Raw genomic sequence first — 27,675 nt, forward strand, 5'->3', positions numbered from 1 at the left:
AAAATGCCAATGTCTCTCAAACGCATAAGTAATATTGTGGCATTTTATACATTATAGAAAAACCTCAAAGACTATTACGTTGACTGATTGTGGCCTGAGCCATGGCCATGGTCGATTATGTGAAGTTTCCCCAAAAACCCTGTAAATAACCTTCTTCTTTGTGTGCGTATGTGTGTTTGCTTCATTTACACCTAGACTGTTTAAAATCCACCTTTATCCAATTTAAACCTTTTTTAAGCTCTAGGCCCGAGCTGCACGTTGTCGTTGTTGTTGTTGTTGTATGCTTGTCGTCCCTGTGGCATGGCTTTAAATTGCAGCCACTTTTTAGGATTCAGTCCAGTTGCTGGTCCACATGCTTGCATTTTATGTTTCGCTTTAAGATTGTTCCAGCCAACTGGCTAAAGCTGACTGCTGGCTCTCGTCCTTGTTAGCTGTGTGTGTGTCTGTGTGTGTGGTCGTTTGTCCTTTTTGGTGCCTGTTTAAAATGATAACGTTGAAAACGCAACCCGTTCACACAAGACAAATGTGCTCTATTGAGGCGTGAAAATATTCCACTATAAACACACACACACATTCTCAACACCTCCAGTGTGTCTGCGTGTGTGTGTGTGTACCTTAGCTAGAAGCCAGAATTCTTGCTTAAATTGTGTGTGTAATTTGCCGTGTCAAAGTGTGGGCGTTTTGCTTATTTATGTCCTTGGCAGCACAAAACTTCCACTTACATATATATGCATATTAAGGGGAAATGTCCGTCGCTTACTAAAGTGACACTGATTCCGTTATTACATTTGACAATCGCTCGAGTGGCCAGTGAACTTAACGTCAGCCTCTCCCCCCAGACAGCCGACAATGCGCCAGGCGCCAGCTTAAAAACGCATTTTACAAGTAACAAAAATGCGGATTACGATGTGAAAAACAAAAGGTCATAGAGGGAATGAAGAAGTGCATATTGAAAGACTTCCTAAAGCCCTTTAGAAATGGCCCAAAAATTTATCCGTGGCCAAGGGCCAAGGCACTTTTTTTCCCCCCACTTCAATGCTTTGAAATAATCTGCAAAACATAAAATTTATACTCATAGTAAAGCCAGCCACAAGACAATGAAGTTCTGTTCTCTTACAATTTATGGGACTTACATTTACAATTGAACTTCCAGCAGCTAAATACAACTAGCCATTAAAGATATATATGTATATATTTTTACCGATATACTCTCTCTCTCTCTCTGTCAGACATCATTTGGACAGGGTCTTAAGAGCTTTATTGAGAAATCGGTGTAAGTGTTGATTTCCCATTTTTGATAAATGAATTTTCTTTTGTTAGCCATTGTAATCTTAATTGAGGTTGACATTGTTAAACGAATGACTGAATGAAAGAGTAAAGGGAAATAAATTGGCATTGGTTTTGATTTAATGCAATACTAAAATTTAGTATATCTTACATAAATTCTTACATATTTAGTAATAAAAGAATCCATTTGACAGTAAAATTTTTAAGTATTTCTACATTCATTTGGTTAGTTGAATAAAATCTGTATGTAGAAGTAATTTATGCTAGTGCGACTTTACTTGGGTGATTACTAATCCACACTTAAACGATTTATTAAAAGTTTTAACCCCTTATTAAACTGCTATACCAAGTTTTTCTCTTGATATCATATAAGACACAAGTTTTCCTACAAATATCAGTGGGATCAGTGTTAAGCCTTAAAGTATGCTAATGAATTGTATGTCTTTGTTGCCAAAAATAAAAGCTGCAAGTTTTAAGGAATCAAGAAATATATCTTGATAAAAAACCATATAGATCAATCAATTCTTATTCGATAATTATGTAAAATGCAGAAAAGAATCCTAGTTTTTTCCAAAAAGATTGTCTGGCATCGAAGGCTAAAAATAATTACATTAATTAATGCTTAGCTGTGGGGAAGGAAAAGGATTACATTTTTCTCTAACTTCTTTAAAACCAATAAAGAAAAGTGGCAAGATATGTTCAAATATTTCTAAATATCGTCTAAAAGATAAGTTTTGCATCTCTGAAAGGATATTTTTTAACAAATTTTGATAGTTTATGCCTGCCTTCAAAATCCAACAATAAATCCATGTAAATAAATCCATGTCACTTTGTTAAAAGCCCATTTTGTTATAGACAATTTATAGTTAGATTTAGATTAGAATTTATGAAATATTTGTATTTTTTTTTCAAGTTTCTAACACATAAATAAAATGCTGACAAATATTAATTACCAATATTAATGTGAAGAACTTTATTTCGATTTACTTTTTGTAATATTTGAAAATAAATTTAAAATTTGCATTTAGACTTCTCATTTGCTTAACAATGAACTATGAATATTGTAAATACTCTATGTAAATAGGGTAAGTGGCATGAAAATTGGCAAACTATGCAGACATAGTAACACCCCCCCCGTCACCCACACCCATTTTTAAAGTTGCCTGCCAACCGGAAAAGAAAAATACGGAAAAACAAAAAAAAAGGCAGAAATATATAGGTATGGAAAACTCGGAAAAACTCGGCAGTAAATGGCAGCCAGTAAGTAAATGCAAAATGTGCTGTGTTGCAACAACAGACACAGACAGTGAAACAGAAACAGAAACGAGAACGGCGACCCAATTTCAGCCAAAAGTAAAATCGCAGCTTTCATTAACCGCAATGCCAGACGATGTCGCCGTTACCGTAGTTGCCATCGTCGCCATTGAATCAGGATGTTGGGACTGGTAAGGATGTAGGGACTGGTGGGTGAGATGGCAAATACACAAAACAGTCGCGACTGTCAGCGCGCGGGTCTGTTGAAATTGCAACAAAAACAACAACAGGAGCAGCAGCAGTAGCAACAGCAACAGCAACAGCAGCAGCAGCTACAACATGACTAGTTGCAACAACTGGGTAACGTTGCCTGATTGCTGGGTAGATGTCAATACCCAGACTCCGCCAATTGGCTCATTTACTGTGTTGCATCATTTTTGGTTTGAGTTTCTGGGCATGGGGCCGGAAGATTCCTTTCGTGTTGTTGGGGTTTTGTTTGCCAGAATTTATTTATATAGCATAGCCTGATGATTTGTTGTTCTTCATGCTGCTCCTTGTAAAAGTTTCAAGTAATGGAGGCGATAGGAACGAAGCAACGAAACAGAGAGAAAGAGAAATCCAGAAACAGAAACAGAAAACAGAGACTGAGCTCACCTTTGTCGAGTTAAGTTTTTGACTAGAACTTTGATGAAACGCCCCCAGGAGGGCCAGTTAAAAACTTTTGTGCCAACACGGAAATTAAATGCCATCGATGGCTGGCTAGCTGGCTTTGGCAAATTGGCTCAAGGAATGGAGCTGCAAAAAACAGAACAACAACAACAACAAACAAGAAGAAAGGATATCCTACGGTCAAGTGTTTGTCATTTGCAATTAAATTTTTCCGATTGGCCAAAAACATCTTTTTCGCTGTGCCCAAGCAACGATGACTTTTCAATTAACAAGACTCAAACGAGCAAAAGAGCAAGGATTCACATAATTTGCACATATATACAAAGAATTTGGTAGCGCCTAAAAGCAGGTTGCATTTTTTATCAGACAAAATTTAATGCAATTATCCTTTGTACAAGAGATCCATAGCAATGTATTTGTGAGCAAACATTTATAAATAGCAAAAGGCAAAAATGTTAGCTTTTTACTTTTAATATGACCAATAGAGACCATCGAAGACCGGCAACGATTAAAGGAGTCGGATTGGGTGGGTGGGTGTTTGCTGGTCCTCTTACTCCAACTGTCCTTAGTCGCATATCCTATTTATCGTGTGCGTTTGCTTGTGTAATCGTGCCTAGAAGCCACTGCCGGCGGCATATGCTAATATGCCCCGGACTGTTACTAGCTGCTTTATACACTATAAAAATACATCCTTGATATGGGTCCCTTTACCTTCAATTTCATTGCTTATACTTTCTCTCAGTGTAATTTGGTTCTGCACGACAAGCAGCTACCTAAATATGTATTCCAAATGCGATTTGCATATAACGTTTTGTGGAACAGGCTAGCCATGACTGTTGGCCATGCCATGCTTTGGTATGCCTTTTAGCCAAAGTCCTGTTACGTTGGATATCTAGTTGCTTTTCGTTTTTTGGTCTTCTTTTTTTTTTTGGATTTTCCTTTTGTAGAAGAGGCAATCGGAGGCATGGGCACTTTGAGCTGCACAACTGGTACACAAGTCAGGTATTTAAGGGGTTCACTAGCTACACACACACACACACACACACACAGACAAACACACCTGCAATTACCTATGAAGTTGGCTTTGTTGTTTGTCGGATCAGACTCACGGATATGTGTAAGTTTTGATAGACAGTGAAAAGACAAATGCTTAACCAGCCTGTTGACTGTGTCTATTGGCTGCCAAGTAAGTGCAGAAGAGAGTGAGAGAGAGAGATTAATTTACATGAAAATTAGTTGGAATATATGACCAATTTGATTGGCCAATGTCATTAAAATGCTAAAACCTTACAGCATATACATGTATGTACGCACATATGCGTATACAATTATTTTAGATGAGAAAATTTATGCATATTTTACTGGCTCAATGCCCAAGCAATGTGCAACATCCACCGAAAACCAAAACCGACCAACGTATAGGCAATCAAAATAACTTTCAATTCATTTGCTAAACATTGATGGCAATCAAACAGGAATCGATACTTGCCAAATTGCCCGCTTTATGATGAGCGAAAGTAGCCAATGGAATAAATGAATGAACGAATGACTGACTGATGCAATGACGAACCCAGTGAATGCCAGACACACGAACGTTTGTCGTAAAAGTCTGCAAAAGTATGCCCAACTCTTAAAGGCATTGCCGAAATTGGGTTCTTTCTCCTTTTCGTTTTTTCTCTACGTCGCTTTACCCCAGGCAGCACGATAAATCTCAACCAAAAGTAGCTTGCTTGTGTCTGTGTGTGTGTGTGTGCCACAAGTTGAGGGGCATGAAGTTGGCAGAGAGAAGGCCAAAAAGATTGTGTAAAATATGCACGGCTTTGGGGACTCGAGCAAACCAAAGCAACCCGAGCAGCCAAGCCACTTGAAGCTGACACAATGTCACAAAGCGCATTATGATGATCAAACATGATGATTATAGCCAAAACGGAGACAGTGATGCCAATTGCCTTTCATAACCCAGACAAAAAGGTCTTTATAATAATGCCATAATGTTTGTATTGCATTCAATGGCCAAATCGAGATTTTACAGTTCCATAATTGGACTAAAGTGAATCATAATAACCCATTTGACTTTTGGCTTATTCAGCTAACCTTTTGTTACATTTGAAAATAGTTAATTGCAATCTTGAAATTATATATTTAGAATCTTTAATTGCAACTTCTGTATAAGTTTCTCTTACAATAAACTTGGTATTTGAAGGAATTATTATACAATTCTACAAATGATTAATGATGATGAACAAGTTAAAGTCTCATTTTATTATTTGCTTCAATGCTTTTGAATACAATATAATTTATATGAGTTCATTCAAAATCCCAAATTTATATGCTTATATTAAGTTCTTCAAAAAGAAACCTTTGAGTAGACGGCCAATAAAGTTTGATTTGGTGAAAACGAGCCTTAGGTTTCAGTAGCAGCTTTGGCAGTAAGTTTTATTGGTATTTCGTAATACACACACACACACACATGAATACACAAACAAACACACACACACACTCGCACACACTTATTCAAAGCACAGAGGGCAAAAAGGAATTCGATTTTCAGCTATTTTCTATGCCAAAAACGAAGTTCTGGCCACTGGAAACAACCTATGTACTTACTGCACTGTATGTGCCCATAAACACGTGATAAAAGCTTTACTTGCAATTTTAACTTTAGAGTCGAGTGTAAAAGGGATTATGTGCAAGGAGGCCAGGATGCAGTAAGCAACAACTGCACAACAGGGAGAGGGAGACAAAAAGAAGAAGAACCAAAAAAAAAAAAGGACTTCATAGTAGTGTTGTTGCCACTGTCTGTCTGAATGTCTGTGTGTGTGCCTCCTGTCTATTTGTTTCCCTCGGTTTGGGGGCGTCGATGCGGCGCCAAGGGTAACCCATCTTTTACTGGCGGGCGTAAGTTACGTGCCAAACCCGTCTCCCACTCCTTTGGCGTCGCCTCCACCGCAGACACTACTAACATTCAGTCAGTGAGTCAGTCAGATAGTCAGTTAGTTCGTCATATACAACAGATTGTCTGTTTGTCTCCGTTTCGTTTTTTTTCTCCGTCTACATTTGTCTATTGTGGCATCCTATGTACTTACGAGCTTCGTTGAATCTGTGGGCCATGAGATGTTTAGCCATTTGCCCATGTGTGTGTGTGTGTGTGTGTGTGTTGTGGGTCATTTCGACTTGAATTTCAGATTGAATTTGGCTGAGCGAAACATTCGCAATATGTTTTTTGTTGCTGTGTAAACATTAAAGAAATTTATTTGGACTTTGCCGTTTACCCAAATCTTAAAACATTTCACAATCAAACTAAAAGCAATAAGTTTATAAGATAAATTTTACGTAAAAGGCAATTAAAACGAGGCAATACAATAAATATAGGCAAAATAATTCAAACTAATAACATTTATCTTAATATCGTAACAGTAGTCGACATTAATTACTCAAGTAAACACATTCAAGATAACATATTTGAGAACTTTAAGTACTTTCTTGTCAAGCCTTATATACCCTTTTGGACGGTAGCACTTACAGGGTACAGGGCAGAACTTAAAAGTTGCCACCCGCAAGTAATTGCCCTCCATGCCAGTTCATTTCAATTCCACTCGGATTTTTCTTCTCGTTTTTCTTTCTTTTTTGTTTTTTTGGCACAAATTCAAGCCAGATTACATAAATATTTATGTGGCATATTCACTTAACAAGCCAGCAACGTTCCTCCACACACACACACACACACATACATGTATAGGCAACGCATTGATTGCATTGTTCGCTATCGCCTTTGCGTATGCAATACATTTTTTTTCTTGCAAAATACAGTAAACAAAACGACTGGCTCAAACGGCATGGTACCCCATAAATAATCCTGATTATTGTTGTTGTTGCTGCACTTTTGCCATATTGAAATTCAACTAATGCTCATCATATCAAATGTACCCCAAAGCCCATGTTCGTCTGCCAGTGCCTCATTGAAAGCACTTGGCAATTTATTTAATTTGATGTTTGCTCTTGCAAGTGCTGCGAATTGCAAAAAAAATATATATATATATATCTGCTGCTGCTGCTACACATTCACGCATACGCATCCATCCATCCATTGATTTGAATATGTCAGCAATTTGTGTAGTTTTGTGCTCCAATGGGCTAAACCCAAAAAGTCCATCTCCAGTTTGCCAGTTTCCCAGTTTTCCAGTTGCCACAGCATTCACAGTATCTAACATTGAAGCATCCATCCAGCCAGCAACTTAATGCAATGTAAACTAAACCCAGCCAAACCAAACAATTTAAAATCATGGCATGTATTTGGCTTCAATTCAATTTAAACTGAAATGAGCGCGTGGCCAGCATGTGTTGGAGTTGCTGATGGTGGTCAGATAGAAAAAAACAAGTCTTCAATGTGGGTGCATTGGCACAGTGGCAGATTGAAACATTTATGTATGTCCTTTATGTGGTCTTGTCTTGCCTTGATATACACATTCTCTTGATCTATGTATATCTTAAACGCAAATGATGTTAAAGTTCATCAAGAATCTTTTTAAAGCTCATAAATCTCTTTCAATATGCAAGAGAATTTCAAAAGGAAATGGAGTCCTTAAAGTAAACAGAAGTTCAACAAAGGACACTTAACCGATTCATATCAATATTATTTAGCTGATATAGCAATTTTGGCATATGAGGATCTTATCTGATTCTTAGGCCATTTGGCTCAGCTGTCGATGCACACTGTGCTGAGTTTTTAACATTGCTCTGTTAGGTAACAGTCAATTTTGCATTTTGCCAAGATTGTAAGCCGTAAATTTTTGGTCTGTTAGTTATGCATTTTTAATGTGGGCAAAGGATGTTGTCGTTGTTCGCGCGGGGTTAGTGGCAAAAACTTTTGCCATTACAATACTACCAGTTCCTGTTGTTGCATTTATTGACACTTGCATCCAACTGTGTCACATAATTTATGATTCCTTGCGACAATCTGTTATGCATAGGAAAAAATACATTGTCATCAGAATGGCATACATACATATAGTATATATATATATATTCGTCTTTTGTCACTTGGCGAGCTGAAATCAAGTTAACCATTCAAAATGTATACACGTGAGATGAAAGTTTTTTGGTGTCTCAAAACAATTTGCATTTAACTCAGGCCAATTAAAAGTTTAAAACAAAAAAGACTACACAAAAATTGAAATAAACTTGCCCAAAAATATAAATAAAAAACACAAATTAGAAATATAGTTCGTATTTGATGTTACCCGCACGAACGCCTTGTTAGCGTCAAGTTTATGGCAACTACCGAGTCGTATTTGCCATGGCAATTTAATGAGAAAATGTAGGACAGTGTTTTTTTCCCCTCGCTTCCTATACACTATTCACTGCCAACTCAGTCGTCTGCCTCAAGACTGAAGCACTACTCAAATAGTCTGAGTGCCGGCATTGCCAGCTGCAGGGCTACAATATGCAGGACCGCGAGTCTCTATTCCCCTCTATTGACTGTGGAAAAGCCGCTTTAAAGCCGTCTTGTTGTCCTCATCAAATAAGTTTTTGGTATTCCATTCTCTGAATCAGAGTAAACCGAAGAATATTTTAACTTTGTTTATAACAATAACAAATTGGTGTCGAAATTAATTATGACACCTGAGTGGCGAATTCGACGCGATGTTCATCCATTTACAGCTATGCAACTTGCGTTGTATAAAATGTGTTGCATATTTTAGGGCGTCCGTGTGCCAGACGCCAGTAAATAACTTTCGGCTTGTTTCTGTTTACGATTCTGTGTTTGCATGTGTGTATGTGTGTGGCAAAGGGTGTGGTTGTAGGTGTGTGTATGGGTACGTATTTACCATGGTAACTTTTATAGGCTTTAAAGCCCCACAGGTCGCCGACACGATGAAAGTCAAGTGCAAAGAAAAAACGAAAAGGGCACCACAATGCCAGGAACAATAAAGGTGCGGCTGGCGCCACCTCTGCAGCATCCTTGCATCCGCTTTACTTGCAATAAACTTTCGTCCTGTGGCCTTTGGACATCTTTATAACTCCTACTGAATGGTCTGGTCAACCGCCAGTAGTACTCTGCCGCTTAGTGGCCACTTTAAATGCAGCTTCAAACATCTTTGCAGCAGAAATCTTTAAAAGCATAAAAAATGGCAATATGCATTCTATAAACCCTTAAATTTGAAAGAAATGGAATCTTTAAAAATTTTGAACCCCCCAACCCCCTGTCAACCAATTTATAGCCCAATTCATTTAGCCTTCATTCCCCCACATGGAGACTGTTATACATGTGTATAGACAATACCGATTCCAAAATCTATTAACTTTCGTTTTGGCCCTTTTTTTTTGGTATTTTGTGCTAGTTTCTATCCACAATTTTATGGCTTAAAAGTTGTGCTGTAAAATTGCAATTGAGACTTGGCCTGGCTAAAACACATGCGGGAAATTTTTCGGTGCTTGTATTGTGACAGTTATATATACGCATATATTTGATATTGTCACATGTGTAAATAGTATGCCATGGCAATTGGAATTTTGGCTAAACTAATAAATACTCAAAATTTGGGGGAAAAAAACAAATGTAACAAGATTGTTACAAACAAAACAAAATTAAAGCCAATTAAATTTTGGTTTACAGAAATTCGAATTGTAAATTATTATATATTTTATAAAATTTTGATTTGATTTTCATGTTTTAACAAAAAATATGTAAATTAGTTGTAGAAAAATCGAATCGAAAGCCATAAGGGTAAATGAATTGACTTTAAAATAGAATTTAGCTGAAATTTTTGTGATTTTTCGTGGTAAACTTTAAGCCAGATATATATCTCTTCAACACTTGTTAAAAATTGCGCATGTTCATAGACTTTGGAGAGGGGTATTGCGGGATCAGACCACTGGCATGGCGACCCACCTGGAATCCACTTGGCGATAACAGCCTGCAAATGAGGTGACTTCAAAGGCGGCATACGCCTGACTTTCCCTTGCAAAGTTCCCTTTTTTTTGTTGCTTAATTCTTTGGGTATAATTTAGGAATTTAAAAATGAAGACAGACTTTAAAGAGAGTATCTATATGTATGTAAGTCATCATCATCCTTCTTTTTTTTTTGCCCCTGTCTGGAGACTTTAAAACATTTTCAATTTGGCTGAATCTAAACACCCAAACCAGACAGTTAGTTAAGAGCGTGAACTAATTAGTGCATTAGCATTTAGCCAAATGGCACACAAAAAAACGAAATGGAAACACAAATAAAAATAAAACGCAAAAAAAAGAAGGCACCAAAATAAAATGATGCCAACTTTCACTCTAGCCGCAACAGCATTTGCAGAACGATGTAGGTTAGGCAAAGTTTTTAGCCCAACTAATCGTTGCGACTAAATGAAAAGATGCTACCGATGCTGGCTGGTGGCTGTTATGGCTGTAATGCTGCTTGACACACATCCTGATTGTGAGTGAGTAGTATGAAGGTAAGTAAACGAGTGACTACGTGATAAAATTTTCGAGGTAATGCGGTTTATGGATATCAGCATCTGGTGCTCATTAAAATTATGGTTTTATATGTCCATACGTATGTATGTGTGTGTGTGTGTGTGTGTTCTACAAGTTGTCTAAGAGATTGCTCAATTATGAATGTGTCAGTATTAACGCATTTTATCGATTTGCACAGATGGATGATTGATTAAAATTGGCTTAAGTAACCATAATGTGTGTTCAAGCTAACCACGCGCCGCAATCAAGCGGGAATGCAATTAGCAAAAGGATTTCTGCAATTGAAATGAAAATTAAAATACCAAAAACCCATGCCATGACCAGATTGGACAGACTACCTACCAACCAGCCGCAAGGACAAGTTGATTTTCATGTAAAACAAATATCACTTAATGTGCCTGTACTGCCCTGTGGCAGGCTAATGGCAAAACAAAAGCACGTACTACATACATACATACGTACATATACCCACTGGTCAGGCATCCAGCTGCTGTTGATGCTGCTCTAGCCCCTCCAGCACCTACTGCTGTTGCTGTGGTCCTTCTTGCCTAGAAACATGGCACGTGTGCGTGTGGAAGTCGTAAAAAAAGTGTGCATCAGGTTGCAACGAATGGCCGAGGAGGTGGAGCTGTTTGGCATTAATAGCAACTGTCGACAAACAGCAACAACATGAGCAAGCCATGGAAACGATGTGGGCACACAGTTGAAGGCACGACCCATCTGGTGGTCTTAGCCAGGATGCCTTACACCGGTCACTTGAACTTTGGTGCAAGTTCTTCTATATTAGGAATGTTGAGTCTTTTTAACTTTAAGTTATCAAATCCATTTTCATTATTGAAACAGATATTGAACAGATATCAATATCAGATTTTAGATATTTCAAATTTGTTGTTTAAATTACTTTTGAACCACTGTGGCCAGAATGACCATGACACTTAATTTTAATAAACAAAATACTCGGCGCATGGTTTTCCCTTTTCAGTAGCCCAATACACATACATACATACATATGTATCTATGTATGTAAGCTCTTACAGAATTGAGCTTAGCTCTCATATGGAATGGTAACCATTTTGTAAATGAGTCTGTCTGGCAAGGAATTCCTGAGATGGATATGACTATATATATATATATGTATATATTTACATACCTAGGTTTATATATACTTCCAGCAGAGTTGTAATGAGCCGCACGAGAAATGCAAAAAACTTTTCGGCATAAGCAGAAATCCTAGAATCTAGAAACGAGAGTAGCAGCTTTGTGGAGTTGTAGCTTCTGGGTTTCCCAAGAGATCGATGTCTAACCATAACTCCACTGGCGGAGTAGCAGCCGCAATTTCAGAGAAGGTATATGAACACATGTACTCGTATGTGTGTATGTGTGTGTGTGAAGGTGTTGTCGAGTTGAAGTCGAGTTTGTTTTCCACTTGGCACTATCCTTAACCCGTACTCGTAGTCGAAACCAACGCACGGGTCGCACGTGCGCTTGTCATTTTACTTTTAAAACTTTTGCGTTTTGCTGTCATTGCAGTTGGTTTTGGGCTGGTGTTGTTGTTGTTCTCGTTCTCGTTTTGCCTGCTTTTCAATTTTATTGTGGAAAAAACAAGAACAACAACAACAACAACATGAACTGTAAAAGGCGTCGGAGTGCTACGTGATTTACACCTTGCAAACGGACTGTGCATCATTTTATGATGCCTCCACTCTGCACTTACCCATGCCCTTAACCAAGGGAGATTTAGTTCCAATGCGTTCTTCTTCTCTGTCTCTCTGTCTCTCTCACTCTCTCTGTCTGGTGATGTTGCTGCTTAAGTTACCATTTCAAGTTTATAAGGTGCTTTGGCATGGTTTTGTTTTTCCTTTTCATCTTTCATTTTTCTTCTTTTTCTGTTTTCTGTGGCTTGTTTGTTTATAGTTTTGCTATTGCTGCTTCTCTAGCCCCAATCTCTATCCATTCGATTTTACGTGCACTCTGATGGCCAGGCCCAAAGCCACAGCTGACAGCCACAGCTCTGGTCATGGGACATTGCATTTGAAAAATATGGTATCGGGCTAGCTGCATCCGTCCATCTGTCCCCCTGTCCGTCCGTCCGTCACTTTGTGTGTGTCCTTCGCCCGCCGGCCATGTCAAAGTCAAAGCCACGCGCCACCATTGTCATTACACGCGCGGACGCTTACACGATTGAAGTTTGGGGATCTGTGGAGAACTCGTGGCGCTCGGTGGCTTGACGCTCTCTACGGTAAGGTTGCATTGCATTTTAATGAAGATATACGTCGCAGAGGAAAGCAGTAAGTGAGGGACAGAGAGAGAGAGAGAGAGAGAGAGAGAGAGCGAGCCAGCACTGAGCTTTGCCTAGTTGCCTGTCTGCTTGATGGTGGTTTAGTTGGAAAATTTACTCGCCGATTTTCACATCTTTTTGCTGCCTACCACCCAAGCAATCCTTTCACTTTGCCCGTCAGTCAGATGGTCACTCAGGTACAGGCAAATCCATGCACATAGACACACATTTGTGCCCTTGCAAATATTAGCTTTTAAACATAATTTTTCGGAATCTCAAACAATAAACGATTGGGCAAGATTTATTGATTTGATTTAACCTTGAACTAGATTACTTAAGTTAAGCAAAGGGAACCCCATATTAGGAGATAGGGCAGTTACATTGATAAAAAAGTTTACTTTATTAGATTAGGCCACTTACTATTCTGTCTTTATGTCCATTCATAGGCCTTCCGATTCTCCATTAAGTATAAAGAACCTTTCCTGTCTTGCGAGACAGAGATGAGATGCGTCTCAGTTATTTCAGAATGCCTTTAAAATTTTGAAAAATGGAACCACACATTTTGAAAATATCATAAATGAAAGTCTTGCGTTCAAACCAAATAACTAAGACTCAAAATATAATTCTGACCACCAAACTATTAACCAATTATGGACCTAAATATTAGACCCTTAACTCTGAAATACCATAAATATGTTTAGGAGGAATATTTCCTAGCAACATATCTGCTCTTTGATTCAATAATAACACAGAGATAACTTTATATGTCATACTTAATATGTCATAATATCTTAATGACTTTAACTAACCAAAGGGCTATTCAACCACATTTTTTTCTTATAATCGTTGGAATTTGAAGTTGAAGTTTATGAAACGAGCTCCTTAAAGGATGTAGAATATTTGTTATTTGTTTTACCACTACCACTACAACCGCTGGTCACATGCATAATACATGCCGAAGCACTCACACTCGTTACAGTCTTCAAAAGAGAAAAATGGCAGAAACTTTAATACATTTCTTTGTCTGTCTTCCATTTTGTTTGCTTTGATGTCGGGCCCAAGTTCTTGCGGCTTTTGGCCGTTTCTCTTTTTTGCCTTTTGTCTTTGTCTTTACACCAACTTTTCGCATTAATTCTGTTAATAATTTTTAATGTTCGACAGTGGCAGTGTGCAAAGTGCGACGAACGTATGCAAAGTTCACCAACTATTTGCACACATGGTAATTAAAAATTTAATTGCCCTGTCAATATGTGCCGACGCCAAGTTATTTTTCTTTTTAATACTACGTAGTATTTTGAGGAAAAAAAAAAAAACAAAAAACTTTACTTTACTTTAAAGAACAAGTCGTAATGCTGTCAGAATGCATTTGCATTACAAATTACTCATTTAACTACGTGACAATGTCGTGAATTTATCCTTAATAAGAGAGACAGAGATCCTGCCCTTTTAGTAGCTCTCAATGGCCTCTGGTCTGGTCTTGTCCATTGCGAATTATGTGTTAACATGAATTTCTGCATATCCATGCAGTCATTTTTATGTGCCACTAAACCGACAATGCGTTTTAGTCTGCCAGCCCGGCGTGCTGGCATCTTGAACATTTTTCACCTAAAGATATACGAGCACATTCCATTTAAATGCAAAATAGCCAACAAGCATACATATTTTGCTATACTTGTTCAAGCTTATGGGTGGATATTAAGGTGGTCCCAAAACAATACGATTTCATTGAATTTTGTATTGGCTTGGCCAAGTTTTCAAAATCGTCAAGTTCGAAATTTGTAATTTTTAACTTTTAAACCACAGAACAATTCTTATTGGACTAATCAGATTTGCCCTTTGAAGAAGAAGGATCTTCTATGGTAGATTTTCTGTAATTTATCACAATTTTCCCTCCACTTTAAGCAAAAAGCATGTCCTGACACCCCGACTCGCTCCTTGAATATGATCCTTGATGCTTGTCAGAGTGGAAAGAGACATCCATGTTTAAGTTTATAATCGTTGTCTATATTATATTGAACACTCGTTTATATTTACAATGAATGAGTGTGTATTTTAGCTTGCACACCGTGCGTATACGTAATTAGGTTTCACTTCAAGACTTTTTACACAACTTTTGAAAGAAAAGAACTGTAATTGATAATAACATTCAAATACTTAACTTTCCTTTGATTGTGAATAAAGAAGTTTATTAAAAATGTTTTTAAATTTAGCCTTTTTTTGGTCCGTCTCCACATTATATATGCTTCCAAAGGAAAAGGAAATCACATTCAAGTCTTTAATGGCTTGAAATTATTGTGACAACAAGGAATTGATTTTCAATTGCAACAGTTGTTGCTACATGTAATCCACTTTTAACCCGTTCCGACAGCTGGGTGGGTCCATCCATCGACGCCGGCAACAACTGCATCAGCATATTAAATAAACTGCCACTGGTCCATGGTTCTGTTGTAAGTTTTGTAAGTAAACATTTTGTCACTTGCATATAAATTAGGCACGCAAAATTTGTCCATATTAAATGAGCTAAGCGAACTGAAGTGTAGAAATTACATTGGCTTCGACTAAACTGTACAGAAATGGAATGAAACTTTCCTTTCTGGTCACTTGGCACACATATGCCACAAGATTTTAGCCCGAACTCTTGGCCAATAAGCAAAGAATCTTTACAAATTGGCAATGGGAAAAGTTTGCTTTGCATTTCCATCGATAAAAGTTGAATTCAGTTCGTTCTATGCTTAATTTAAAAGTAAAGTAATGACGAAGCTGTTACTTTTTCTTCATATATATATTCGTTGGACCGGCTGCCGCCATTTGATTGCTTCATTTGTGAACAGATGGCAAGTGCCAGTCCAATATCTGGCTGCTTTAATTTTCAAAGATGACATTTATACAAATTTATTCAGCTCTATATGCAAAATATAAGGCATATTTCTATGGGAGTCTTAATAATAGCTAAATTCATACCAAATATCGGTCGGCTGCCGGATCGGCAGCAAATATGAAAAATATTGGTGGAAACACTTCACAGTCGATTGGTAAATTTAAATGTTTTGATCTTGTGATAACAGACGAAATTCAAAAAGTCAATTTTTTTTCTTTTTTAAAATAATTTTAAAACGAGTGAAACGTGGACATTCTTACACAAACAATGGAAATATATTCAAGTACATATTTAGACAGAGCTTAGTTTAAAAAGTTGAAATTAATAGTTATGAGAGAGTTCCATACATTTTTACAATGGCACGTGGGACACCATAAGCAATCCATGTGCTATCAAACAAATAGTCACCCTCAGGAAACGGCAACAGTTTGGTCAATCGATAGTCAAATGTATTTGTAAGGACTTTTTCTACTATAATATCATGCTGAAAATAAAATAAACAGGAGTGAAATGATAATGAAATGAAGTAAGGATGCACCGAAGGACATGGCTGGGATATGTGGGATAAAAAGAGCTCTCCTATGTCTGTTATTCTCACTCATATTCATCAACTTACATTAAACGGGCACTTATGGATCCAATTGGAGTACGGGGCTACAAAATCAAAGAAATATCTCATCACTGGATTTGCTGCATTGATGTTTCTCAGAAATTTACATCCATCCACAGTAACATTGTACAGAAATGGTTTGTAGCCATTGAAACGTTTCAAAAGTGCTATGTTTACCTGAAATTAAAGGGGTTCGTATAGGCTTTTATGGCTTTAAGGACAATTCTTCTTGGTTCCTACCGAAAAATTTGTAACTGGAAGCTCGTACAAATTTACTTTCACTGTAAAGTATTTGTAAGTTCGGTTTACCGATTTCAAGTAACAAGATTCAAAACCACAAAACGCCTTGTCAGGACATTCACATTTGATATTCGTAAACTCAAATTTAGAATCAATCGTTGCGAATATAACAAAAAACACCGCAATATAAAGTGAAAATCTATAATGTGACGACATCTTGGTGCAACTAAAAACATTAGAGGGAACACATGACTGTCGATTGCTAAATTTAATTGCTTTGATGTTGTGATAACAGACAATTTGGTAGGTAATTTAAAAAGCCGATTTTACTTTTTTTTTTTATATAACAAAATGGTTTTCAACCGTAGTAGGTGATCAATCATTTCAAGACTAATGAAACCAGTATATTTCAGTATATTACATAAATTTGAACCATCCCTAAGCAATGGAAATATATTTAAGTACATACAACCAAAAGCAATCCAAGTGCTCTTATATACATAAATAGTCACCCTCAGGACATTTGATCATCACGAGTTAAAGGTAAATTTATGTTTCACATTGGCGGACGGCGGACTTCATCGAATTGAAAAGAATTCAGTGATAGGATATAGTTCTTTGGCTTGAAAACATTCAGTCATAAATTATACAGAAACATTTCGTATTGCGATGTACAATTTTTTTTTTGGAGAGAATTGTTTTATATAGGTATTTCTCAGTATTTACTTTCTTTTTGAGGGGAAATAAGTGTTTAGGAAAATTGGTTCGGTTCTAATGCAATAACCATTCAAATAGGCAGTCATTAGCATTGATCAATGGTCGTTCAGACGATAAAGTAAATAAATTACAGTTGAGTTGGAAAAGTTGTTCTATGGATAACTATAGAAAAGCTGCAATCTGCATTATGACAAGATTATTTATGTTTTACAGTTTTTAAATACATTACGAAAGAGTTCCATATACTTTAACATCAGCAAACTGAACTCCAAAAATTTTACCAATCACGTGAATCATATAATCTCCGACAGGAAACGGAAGGAGTTGTGTTATTCGATAGTTGACAAAACTTGTAGGGACTTTATCGACCATAAAATCATGCTGTTAAGAATATATGATAAATTTGAAAAAAAAAAAAATATATTGTTTTTGGTGAAATGTACAGCAAAACTCACATTGTATGGGCAGGAATGATTCACATTGGTATACGGTGAAAAAAAACCATAAAAGTATTTAACCACTGGATTTCCAGAATTGATGTTCCCCAGAAACTTACAAGCATCAATTGTGTAATTATATAGAAATGGTTTATACCCATTCAACCGTTTCATCAATGTAAGCCTCGCCTGAAATTTATGAATATTTAAACTTACTCGTGTACAGTTAACAAGTCTTCAATTTGTCAATATTTACCGAAAAATTGGTTATCGGTGGTTTGTGCAAATTCATCTTGGCTGAAACGTATTTGTAGCTTCGGTTAATGGATTTCAAATAACAATATTCAAAACCACAAAATTCCCTATCTGCACATTCACATTTTACATTTGTAAATTCGAATTTGGAATTGATCGTTGTGGCTACAACGAAAATTACTGCAAAAAAATATGCAATTCTATGGGATGACCACATATCGTTGGATCTGTGGATTAGAAGTAACTAAAAATATCCAAACGATTATTGGAACCAACATAAACGAGTGGAAACTGAACTTTCCAGATGATTAATATATTTAATTGTGTATGTGATTGAAATCGATTTAATTCGTACCTATTTACTTTAGCGTTAAATATATGTTTTTTTATTCACAAACAAATGTCTAACTTAAACTAGTTTATTCAAATGCATTAGTCCAAATAAACACACATACATATATACGATTTAGGTCTTTTATTCATTTATGACAATGTCCATACCTACGAAAGAGTTCCATATACCTTAACATTTGCACTTTGAACGCCTGAAACCGTACCAGTCAAGTCTATCATATAGTCTCCCTCAGGAAATGGAAGGAGTTGAGTTACCCGATAGTCAATAAAACTTGCAGGGACTCTATTGACCATTATATCATGCTGCAAATAAAATGTATTAATATTTAAACTCAAACTCGAAAATCAATGACCTTCTTCTCATTAATTACATAATATGGACAACTATGATTCGCATTTGTATAGGGTGAAACAAAACCAAAGAAATATCTAACCACTGCATTTCTAGATTTAACGTTACCCAGAAATTTGCAGCCATCCACCGTGATATTGTAGAGAAATGGTTTATATCCATTGAACCGTTTCATCAATGAAAAATTTACCTAAAATTGAATATAAAGTAAATTTATTTTAGCATAACTAGATTTTCAATGTTAATAATTACCGAAAACTGGGTTATCGGCAATTTATGCAAATTCATCTTGGCTGAAACGTATTTGTAGCTGCGATTAACAGATTTCAAATAACAATATTCAAAACGACAAATTTCCTTATTAAAACATTCACATTTTATATTTGTAAACTCAAATTTAGTATCGATTTTTGTGATTATGACAAAAAACAGGATAGACCAAAAAATCAAGCCATTTATTGACCACATCTTTGCTGGTGATTGAGATGTCTGCAACTAGTTTTAATATTTATAAACATTCTCTAACTGTTGATGTAAAAATAATTACAAAATAATTTGTCCAAACTATGTGGAAAACATAGTGAGATCTAGAAAATTAGATTATACACTGTGGAGCACAACTATAAGCGCACCCCCCTTTTTTAGTGTAGCGTTTAAAATAGACGGAATAGCGGAAAAGTGTAAATGAGGAATTAAAGATAATTCTCACAGCACAATCGAAACGACCTATCCGTCGAGCAATCTCCCTTTTGGATAGTCCTTCATCAAAAAGGGCTAGGATTCTCCCTTTCTCTATTTCAGTTAGGTATGCACCACGTGGCATTCTCAAATTTAAGCTTTTTAAAAAATTCTCCAACATTAATTGATGCGCGCAAGTCGAAAACGAACGAAATAATGAAAGAGTAATAGGTGCGCTTATAGTTATGCACCAGTCCAAAAACAGCATTTTTGAAGAAAACAAAAGTACCGTTATTATTGCTGTTTTTGTTTTGATCTCAAATAAATCTATTTTCAATTATCTTTAATTCCTCATTTACACTTTTCCGCTATTCCGTCTATTTTAAACGCTACACTAAAAAAGGGTGGTGCGCTTATAGTTATGCTCCACAGTGTATGTATATATTTATTTTATACTTTTCTGCGATAATTAATATAAAGTGCTCAAACTAGTCCAGCAAACCATTAAATTCGAATTTAACATTTCAAATATCTGTTAAATCGATTTCACCATTAGTTTACTCATTGACTTAGTAGTTTATTTGTAGAGTATGAGATCGACAACAGTTTCCTAACTGATCAAAAAGTTTGTAAGGTCATTTTAATGATAGGAACTAAACATTCCAATTGAATAATATACTCAATTGTGTAGCCAAGTCACTATAGAATAGTTTGTGAGTGAAATCGAAATTATATTTACTTCAGCAGAAACTCTGTGGTATTATATTTATTATCGAAAAACTCAAACCAAATCACTGTGCATGAAGTAAATTCGGATGTTCCCTTCTCTTGTACGAAATGAAAAGTTACGAAAGAGTTCCATATGTTTTAACATTAGCAAACTGAACGCCAAAAACCGTACCAGTCACGTCTATCATATAATCTCCCTCAGGAAATGCAAGGAGTTGTGTCATTCGATAGTCGATAAAACTTGCAGGGACTCTATTAACCATTATATCATGCTGCAAAGAAAGTTTAATCAATTCCAATGGAAAACTATATTCGTTCATGTATGAATCACTTACATTGAATGGGCAACTATGATTCGCATTGGTGTATGGAATAAGAAAACCATAGAAATATTTTACCACTGGATTTCCAGAGTTGGTGTTCCCCAGAAACTTACAAGCATCAAGTGTGAAATTGTATAGAAATGGTTTATACCCATTGAACCATTTCATTAATGAAATATTTACCTAAAATTAATGTTAATTTATTTTATTGTTTACACTTTGAATAAGAAGTATTCACATACATACCGAAAAGTTGGTTATCGGTGGTTTGTGCAAGTTCATTTTGGCTGAAGCGTATTTGTAACTTCGGTTAATGGATTTCAAATAACAGTATTCGAAACCACAAAAGTCCTTATCCAAAGATTCACATTTTATGTTTGTAAACTCAAATTTTGAATCGATCTTTGCGACTATTGCAAAAAAACAGGATAGGCCAAATAATTAAAACATTTATTGACCACATCTTTGCTGGTGAAGGAGGCGTCTGCAACTAGATTGTGATACTTTGAATAGACAAAACTCGAATTTACCAACTGTTAATGTAATAATAATTAGAAAATAATTTCTCGAAATTATAGAAAAATCAAATGAGACGTAAATGATTCTATATAATTGTTATTTAAATACTAAATGGTTTAATGTTAGTTTATGGATCCAAAAGTGAAACGGTTATCAGATTCCCAAGTTAAACGACAATATATTATAAAAGAACTGTTAATTGTCTAGTCGATTCGTTTATTGAAAACCTTGAAGCAATTTTATTTATTAGGAAATAGTTCCATATACTTTAACATAAGCACGTGGAATACCATTGGCCATCCAGGTGGAATCAATCATATAGTCGCCCTCAGGAAATGGTAGCAGAATTGTTGCTCGATAGTTAACATAATGAATTGGCAGTCTTTCTACAATAATATCATGCTGCAAGGGAAATACTTGGAATAGCGAATGATATTTAGCATTACTTTACTTACATCGAATGGACACCTATGATTCATATTGCCGTAGGGTGAAATGAAATCAAAAAAATATTTTGCTACTGGATTTCTTGATTTTACAGAGTTGAGGTACTTGCATCCATCTACAGTTATATTGTAAAGAAATGGCTTATACCCATTCAAACGTTTAAGCAGTGCCAAATTGACCTGAAATGAATGTTATTTTAATAAAAAACTGTTAAATTGATGCAATTCTTTGGTAAATACTGAAAAATTATTGACTGGAATCTGGTTTAACTTGACGGTAACCGAGGCGTATTTGTAACTTCGGTTTACCGATTTCAAGTAACAACGTTCAAAATCACAAAAACGTTTGTCAAAACTTTCACATTTTAAGTTTGTAAACTCGAATTTAGAATGAATTTGTGCAAATAAAACGAAAAGCACGGTAAACCAAAATGCAGTTCTATATTCCGACCACATCTTGGTGGATCTATGGATCGTTAACAACTAACAATAGTAGTTAAACTTTTGTAAACAATTGGATTGTAATCTTTCCAGTCGATTGATATAGTTAATTGTTTACTACTTTAACACTATTTAGTTCGAGATTTGAAATGACGATTTCATTTTATTAGTCAAAACAAAACATATTAAGTCTAGTATAAGTACTTATGACCCAACTTTCACTTTGCATACATATTGATAATTATGAAAGAGTTCCATAGATTTTAAGATCAGCACGGGGAACACCATAAGCAAGCCATTTGGCTTTAAGCAAGTATACAGCCTTTGGCAATAATAATGATTTTGTTAATTGAGTGTCGATATAATTTATGGGCAGTTTATCTAATATAATGTCATGCTGCAAAAAATAAAAAATTAGAAATATCAATCAATCATTTTTTAAACGCTTTACCCACATCAAATGGACACTTATGATTCATATTGCTGTAGGGTAAAATCAACTCAAAAAATGAATTTGCTGCTGGATTTCTTGATTTGTTCTTGCCCAGAAATTCACATCCATCTATAGTGAAATTGTAAAGAAACGGCTTGTACCCATTTGACCATTTCAAAAGCGAAACCTGAACCTGAAAATGTTTGATACAATTAAATTAAGAGTCAACAGTTGCCATTTATCCTTAAGTACCGATAAATTAGTGACAGGAATTTGAAATAAGTTGACCTTTATCGAAGCGTATTTATAAGTGCGGTTAATTGATTTCAAATAACAATATTCAAAATTACAAAAAGCCTTGTCAAGATTTTCACATTTTAAGTTGGTAAACTCGAATTTAGAATGAATTTTGACGAATAAAACCGAGAGCACGACAAACCAAAATGTAATTTTATAGCCTGACCACATCTTGATGGTTCTGTCGATCGTTAGCAACTAACAACAATCGTAAACGATTGTATATTAATTCAGTCCAGTCGATTAATATATATTTAATTATTTATTATAGCTTCTGATCTTCTGATAAAAGACCATTTAGTTGGATATTAAAATTTACTTTGTGCAAAAAAAGAAAACAAAACCAAAGCACAAGCTTCATTTAATTCAAAAATTTCCATCCACAACCTAAGAAAGTTTTCCATATATTTTCAGACTGCCACGTTTAATACCATAAGCAAACCATGTGGTTTCAAACAAATAGTCAGCCTTTGGGAATGGTATTAGTTTTGTTAATTGATAATCCATATGAGTTATAGGCACTTTGTCTATGATAATGTCATGCTGCAAATGAAACAGATCAAGATCCATTGATATAATTATATTCCTGATTACTTTACTTACATTGAAAGGACACTTATGATTCACATTGGCATACGGTGAAATGAAATCAAAGAAATATTTTCCTACCGGATTTCTTGTTTTAACATTACCCAGAAATTTACAGCCATCAGTGGTGAAATTATAATGAAATGGCCTATATCCATTTGACCACTTTAGAACAGCTAAATTGACCTGAAATTCAAAATTAATTAACATCATTCTCTATATAGTTGCCATTTGTCCTGAATTACCGAAAAGTTAGTGACAGGGATTTGAAATAAATTGACCTTAAGGGAAGCGTACTTATAGGTTCGGTTAATGGATTTCAAATAACAATATTCAAAGCCACAAAATAACTTGTCCATAGACTCACATTTTATATTAGTGAATTCAAATTTGGCATTGACCATAATAAAGGATATGACAAACAAAACTACAAAACAAACTCTCATCTTAACGGGTGATTGAAGTGACAGCAACTAAAACATAAACTTTATACATATTTAGATCACAAGTTTTATTTTCCAGTCAATTTAAATAGTTAAATACGAAAAATTATTGATAATTTAAGTAGGAAATCATCCAGAAAATTGTCGGGTAATGTCAAATTCTTATGAGTTCTTTGATCTGTGTTCGATAGTGAGTAATTTTATTCTAATTTTTATAAGCAATTTGTATACTCATTTTCAGAAAAATCTATAAAAAAAATACTTTCCATTTGCTAAAGGATTGTGAAAATTATTGTCAGCTTATTGGTGTAGTTTTGTTGTTGTTGTTGTTCAATAATGGAACTGATTATGGTTATTTAAATCTATGAAATTGTTTGCACAAATCCAGTGTAAGCTCTTTATGCGTTTAAATCTCCCACCTCCGCCCATCTAAAAACTGAGTGAGCATTACAAAAGCATACAAAACCAATGAACATTATATGAAAATTATAAACTAATGCCAACGTGCTATATAAAATGCTTTTCGTCCTTTTTGCCTGGCTGCTGGTCTTCAATATAATTTTCATCATAAAATCACAAAGTTTGCAAAGCCGAGCACGTAGCCGCGAATTGGACATGGACATGTAGCAACACAGCGCCGTCCACTTTGCTAGTGACCGCATCACACGTCACAACTACATGGCCAAAAAAAAAAAAGTAGAATACCCAAAAACAAAATAAAACAAAAAACAAGCACGTAATTGGCTATTAACAATGGCCACTCAACACAAAAAGCACACAAAGGATATTTTTAGTTTTTTTTTTCCTTCCTTCCTTGTTTTTGCTCAGTTCGGTGTTATTGCAAAATTGAATTAAAAAGTGCGAAAATTGGCTGGCAGCCGCTGCTTCCCCTCACTTGTCTAACTAAACATAAATGTAAAAATTAATTGTATTTGCATTTTAAACAATTTTTACACACACCAAAAACATACACACAGACATACAAATAAATTTTAATGGGCCACTTCTCCCCTCTCACCCCTCTCATGACTGTCGTGGCATGCGGTAATGTTAACCAAATTTAAATGGCTGTCGCGAAAGGACAGGGCAAATGGAGTCGTGGGTCCTTGGTGGGCATGGGGGGTGTCGGTGTGGGAGGGCGTCGGTTGTGGGCGATATAAAAATAATCCCAATAAAATGCATTTTTCATGTCAAACGCCTGAGCTGGCGGAATAACCTGAATGCACGCACAGGACTTTATGGAATTGCATGCAAACAAAACGTCAGCAACAACAGCTGCAGCTCCAGCTGCAGCTGCAACAATGGCCACATACACACCACTTGGCCAATAGAGTCCAAAATTGTGATACAAATGCGGATAGCGAGTGCCCGGTAGAGCCTGATAGCATTCTTGTTTCCAAACGCCCACTTCTGCATACATACATTGCACAGTTACATAGCAAATGGAATGCCAAGAAACTCAAGGTTCCTTTTTAAAGCCAACAACCCTAATCAAATAGACGAGAGTCAAAAGCGTTAGAAATGCTTTTGGCAAACCAAAGTCAAGGGAAATCAGCTTACAAGGCAACCGAACATTTGACTAAACAAGTGGACAGCTGACTTACTGCCCTGGCCTGCCACAGCTGATGTCGAAGGAGTCTTTTGAGTGAGCACATCTTACCCTGGCTACAAATTCAATTTATTGGCGTCTTAAAGCGCTAAACCACAAAACGACAGGCTAACGCAATAAAGCAACAAAAAGGATTATCTCTGGCCTGTCTTCCATGCCCGATGCCCCATGACCCATGCCCCACGCCCCATGCGCTTGCTTTAGCTGTCTTCGCTTTGCCATCACCATAGACGAAGCTGTGGCATCTAGCAGCAAAGTTACTGCTGATTCTCAAGCAACACGATGGCACGGGGGGCCAAGCAGTTGAACAGTTTGAACTAAAAGTCAGCAAAAGTTCCACCAGATAGTAAAGAAAAAAACCAACTTTGTAAGACAAAACAAAACAAAAAATGAAATGAAACACTGTGTTCCTTCTTTTCTTTTTTTAGTCTTGTATTTTTTTGTTTAAATGCCGGCAAAACTTTTTTGCTTCCACTCAAGTCAAGGCTTTGGCTTTTTATGCCGCATTTCAATGGCGGCTGGCATAAGAATATTCCACGCCTGTCAAGTAGTTCAATTAATTAAAAGACAGGCAAATGCATAATGAGTGGCAAATGAATTTCCAATGAGTAAATGAGGTAAAAAAAAAACCATAAGCCTTCGATTCCCTACCAACTAGTTAAACCCTGTTACACTTTATAATACAGAGACGAGAACCGGAGACAGATGCCATTTATCATACATTATGCAGGGGCAATATGGAAAATGCTTTTATTGATGCCGCACAAAACAAAACTCAGGTACACTCACACACACTCATGTCAGACACTCACACACACATATTGAAATTCATTGTGCTCCAGGCAGGAAATGGCGATGAGATCGTGACTATTGTAAATGGTTTCCCTTCAAGAGTGTATATAGTACGTAACAATACAAGTTCTTGGTTCTATTCCATGTCCAGAAGACACTTTGGCTTTTCCCTTTAAGACGATTAAGTTGTCATTAAACCAATTACTAAATGCATTTTATCTATCCAACTGAATGAAATACTAAAAGTAGAAAGGGAAATTGAAAAAAATGACCGTGAACATATCATTTTAAAATAATATTTAACTGAGTGATTTACAAATGATAGAGACCATCTCTAGTCTGCACACACATGCACTATAAATAAGAGCGTACACACACACACACACGGGCACACAAAAGTCTCGATCTTAACCGCCAAGGCAGCGCACAAATGTAGGCAACAAAACGTAACGGGTTGGTATTGTTGGTGGCCGCCATTGTTGTCGTCGTCAGCGGCGGCTTTCAGCTCAACGCCAACGCACTTAGACACTCCCACGCACATGGATGCTGCATGGATGTCTTGACTCATTAACAGTTCCCTAGTGCATGGCAGTCTCAATTCGGCGTTGTAAAGCGCTGCACAGCAGAGATTACTTTGCCTGATTCTACGGGCCCTCCGCTCGCTGGGCTCAATGCGTTGAGGTTCGTTCAGTAGGTGACACCAATGCGAGCTGCATGTGGATGTGTGTGTGTGTGTTATCGTCTGGCCTATTTAAATGTTGTTCCTGCTGCCCAGACTCTGACTTGATGCAGTGCAGCAGACTGCGTGCACTTGACGCTATTGCTCCAGATTTATACTGTTCCGGGCGTAAGAGTGTTTGTGTGTACATACATATATGTGCGTGTATGCTTTTGTGCCAGTCTGTGTGAATCGTTCGAGTCACTGCTCATTCTCGTTCCCACCAACGACACTCTTGGGGTGTGCCATTAGCGTCGAGGATGCGTATTCACCTCTCTCATGCATTTGATGTCATAAAAAGTTGGGCCAAGTAAGTTTAAACAGTTCCCCGGCAGCCAGCCGCAAGGCACACACACACACACACTCACACACACATATCAACGCCAGCAAGTAACACTTTTATACGCTTCATATAAACTTTTATCCATCTCTGATTTCTTTTCTTACACATAATTGTGCATAAGTTAAAATCCATCCCATTACATTTCAAGCTCCCTTCGGCATTCCTCATCTAAAGAGCAATCAAATCACAACCATTCATAAAAAATGGCCACTAGCATTTCCTGTCCAGCATTTACTGAAATCCCTTGGCCACTTAATGCCAATTGGTTGGAAATTGCGTACACACGTCAAGTACTGGTCAAGGACTGGCAATTGTGGCGAGGGTTAGGGCAGTGCAACCATTTAATTGCAAGTTACGCCAAGTGTTCGGTAAGGGGTGGGGAGACAAATGAGGAGTGTAATGAGCCATTTACGTTTACATGAACATTGAAATGTTTGCCCGTTAGCTTACAGCTGGAAATGCTTTGTTGGCCATTCCAAGCAATTGCCAAGCTTTGTAAGATGATTCCAATTGATTC

At 36.5% G+C, this 27,675-nt stretch overlaps 3 protein-coding genes across 5 annotated transcripts in view; 1 reads left to right on the forward strand and 2 right to left on the reverse strand.

Moving 5' to 3' along the window:
* The window catches only part of fru (fruitless), a 142,743-nt gene that overhangs the window by 5,138 nt on the left and 109,930 nt on the right, over window positions 1–27,675 (forward strand). The gene's annotated exons all lie outside the window — the stretch shown is intronic.
* On the reverse strand, window positions 21,295–21,950 carry LOC137582081 (uncharacterized). The gene is made up of 3 exons (XM_068296509.1): window positions 21,735–21,950; window positions 21,504–21,674; window positions 21,295–21,450 (listed from the first exon to the last, which is right to left on the reverse strand). The coding sequence occupies exons 1-3, from the start codon at window positions 21,948–21,950 to the stop codon at window positions 21,295–21,297; spliced, it is 543 nt and encodes a 180-aa protein (XP_068152610.1).
* LOC137582082 (uncharacterized) lies at window positions 23,053–23,612 on the reverse strand. The gene is made up of 3 exons (XM_068296510.1): window positions 23,499–23,612; window positions 23,269–23,439; window positions 23,053–23,208 (listed from the first exon to the last, which is right to left on the reverse strand). Exons 1-3 carry the CDS (start codon window positions 23,610–23,612, stop codon window positions 23,053–23,055), a joined length of 441 nt encoding a protein of 146 aa, XP_068152611.1.

This window comes from Drosophila tropicalis, unplaced genomic scaffold (assembly GCF_018151085.1).
Source record: "Drosophila tropicalis isolate 14030-0801.00 unplaced genomic scaffold, ASM1815108v1 contig_859, whole genome shotgun sequence".
Taxonomy (NCBI): Eukaryota; Metazoa; Arthropoda; class Insecta; order Diptera; family Drosophilidae; genus Drosophila; species Drosophila tropicalis.

What these genes read in the sequence shown, in the direction of transcription:
- LOC137582082 (XM_068296510.1), bottom strand. Translation starts at nt 23,612, where the DNA reads ATGGACAAGTTATTTTGTGGCTTTGAATATTGTTATTTGAAATCCATT. An exon ending in TCCCTGTCACTAACTTTTCG is followed by an intron (nt 23,440 to 23,498) that starts GTAATTCAGGAC and finishes TTTGAATTTCAG; the next exon opens with GTCAATTTAGCTGTTCTAAA. An exon ending in ATCATAAGTGTCCTTTCAAT is followed by an intron (nt 23,209 to 23,268) that starts GTAAGTAAAGTA and finishes TTTCATTTGCAG; the next exon opens with CATGACATTATCATAGACAA.
- LOC137582081 (XM_068296509.1), bottom strand. Translation starts at nt 21,950, where the DNA reads ATGTGGTCGGAATATAGAACTGCATTTTGGTTTACCGTGCTTTTCGTT. An exon ending in TTCCAGTCAATAATTTTTCA is followed by an intron (nt 21,675 to 21,734) that starts GTATTTACCAAA and finishes CATTCATTTCAG; the next exon opens with GTCAATTTGGCACTGCTTAA. An exon ending in ATCATAGGTGTCCATTCGAT is followed by an intron (nt 21,451 to 21,503) that starts GTAAGTAAAGTA and finishes TTTCCCTTGCAG; the next exon opens with CATGATATTATTGTAGAAAG.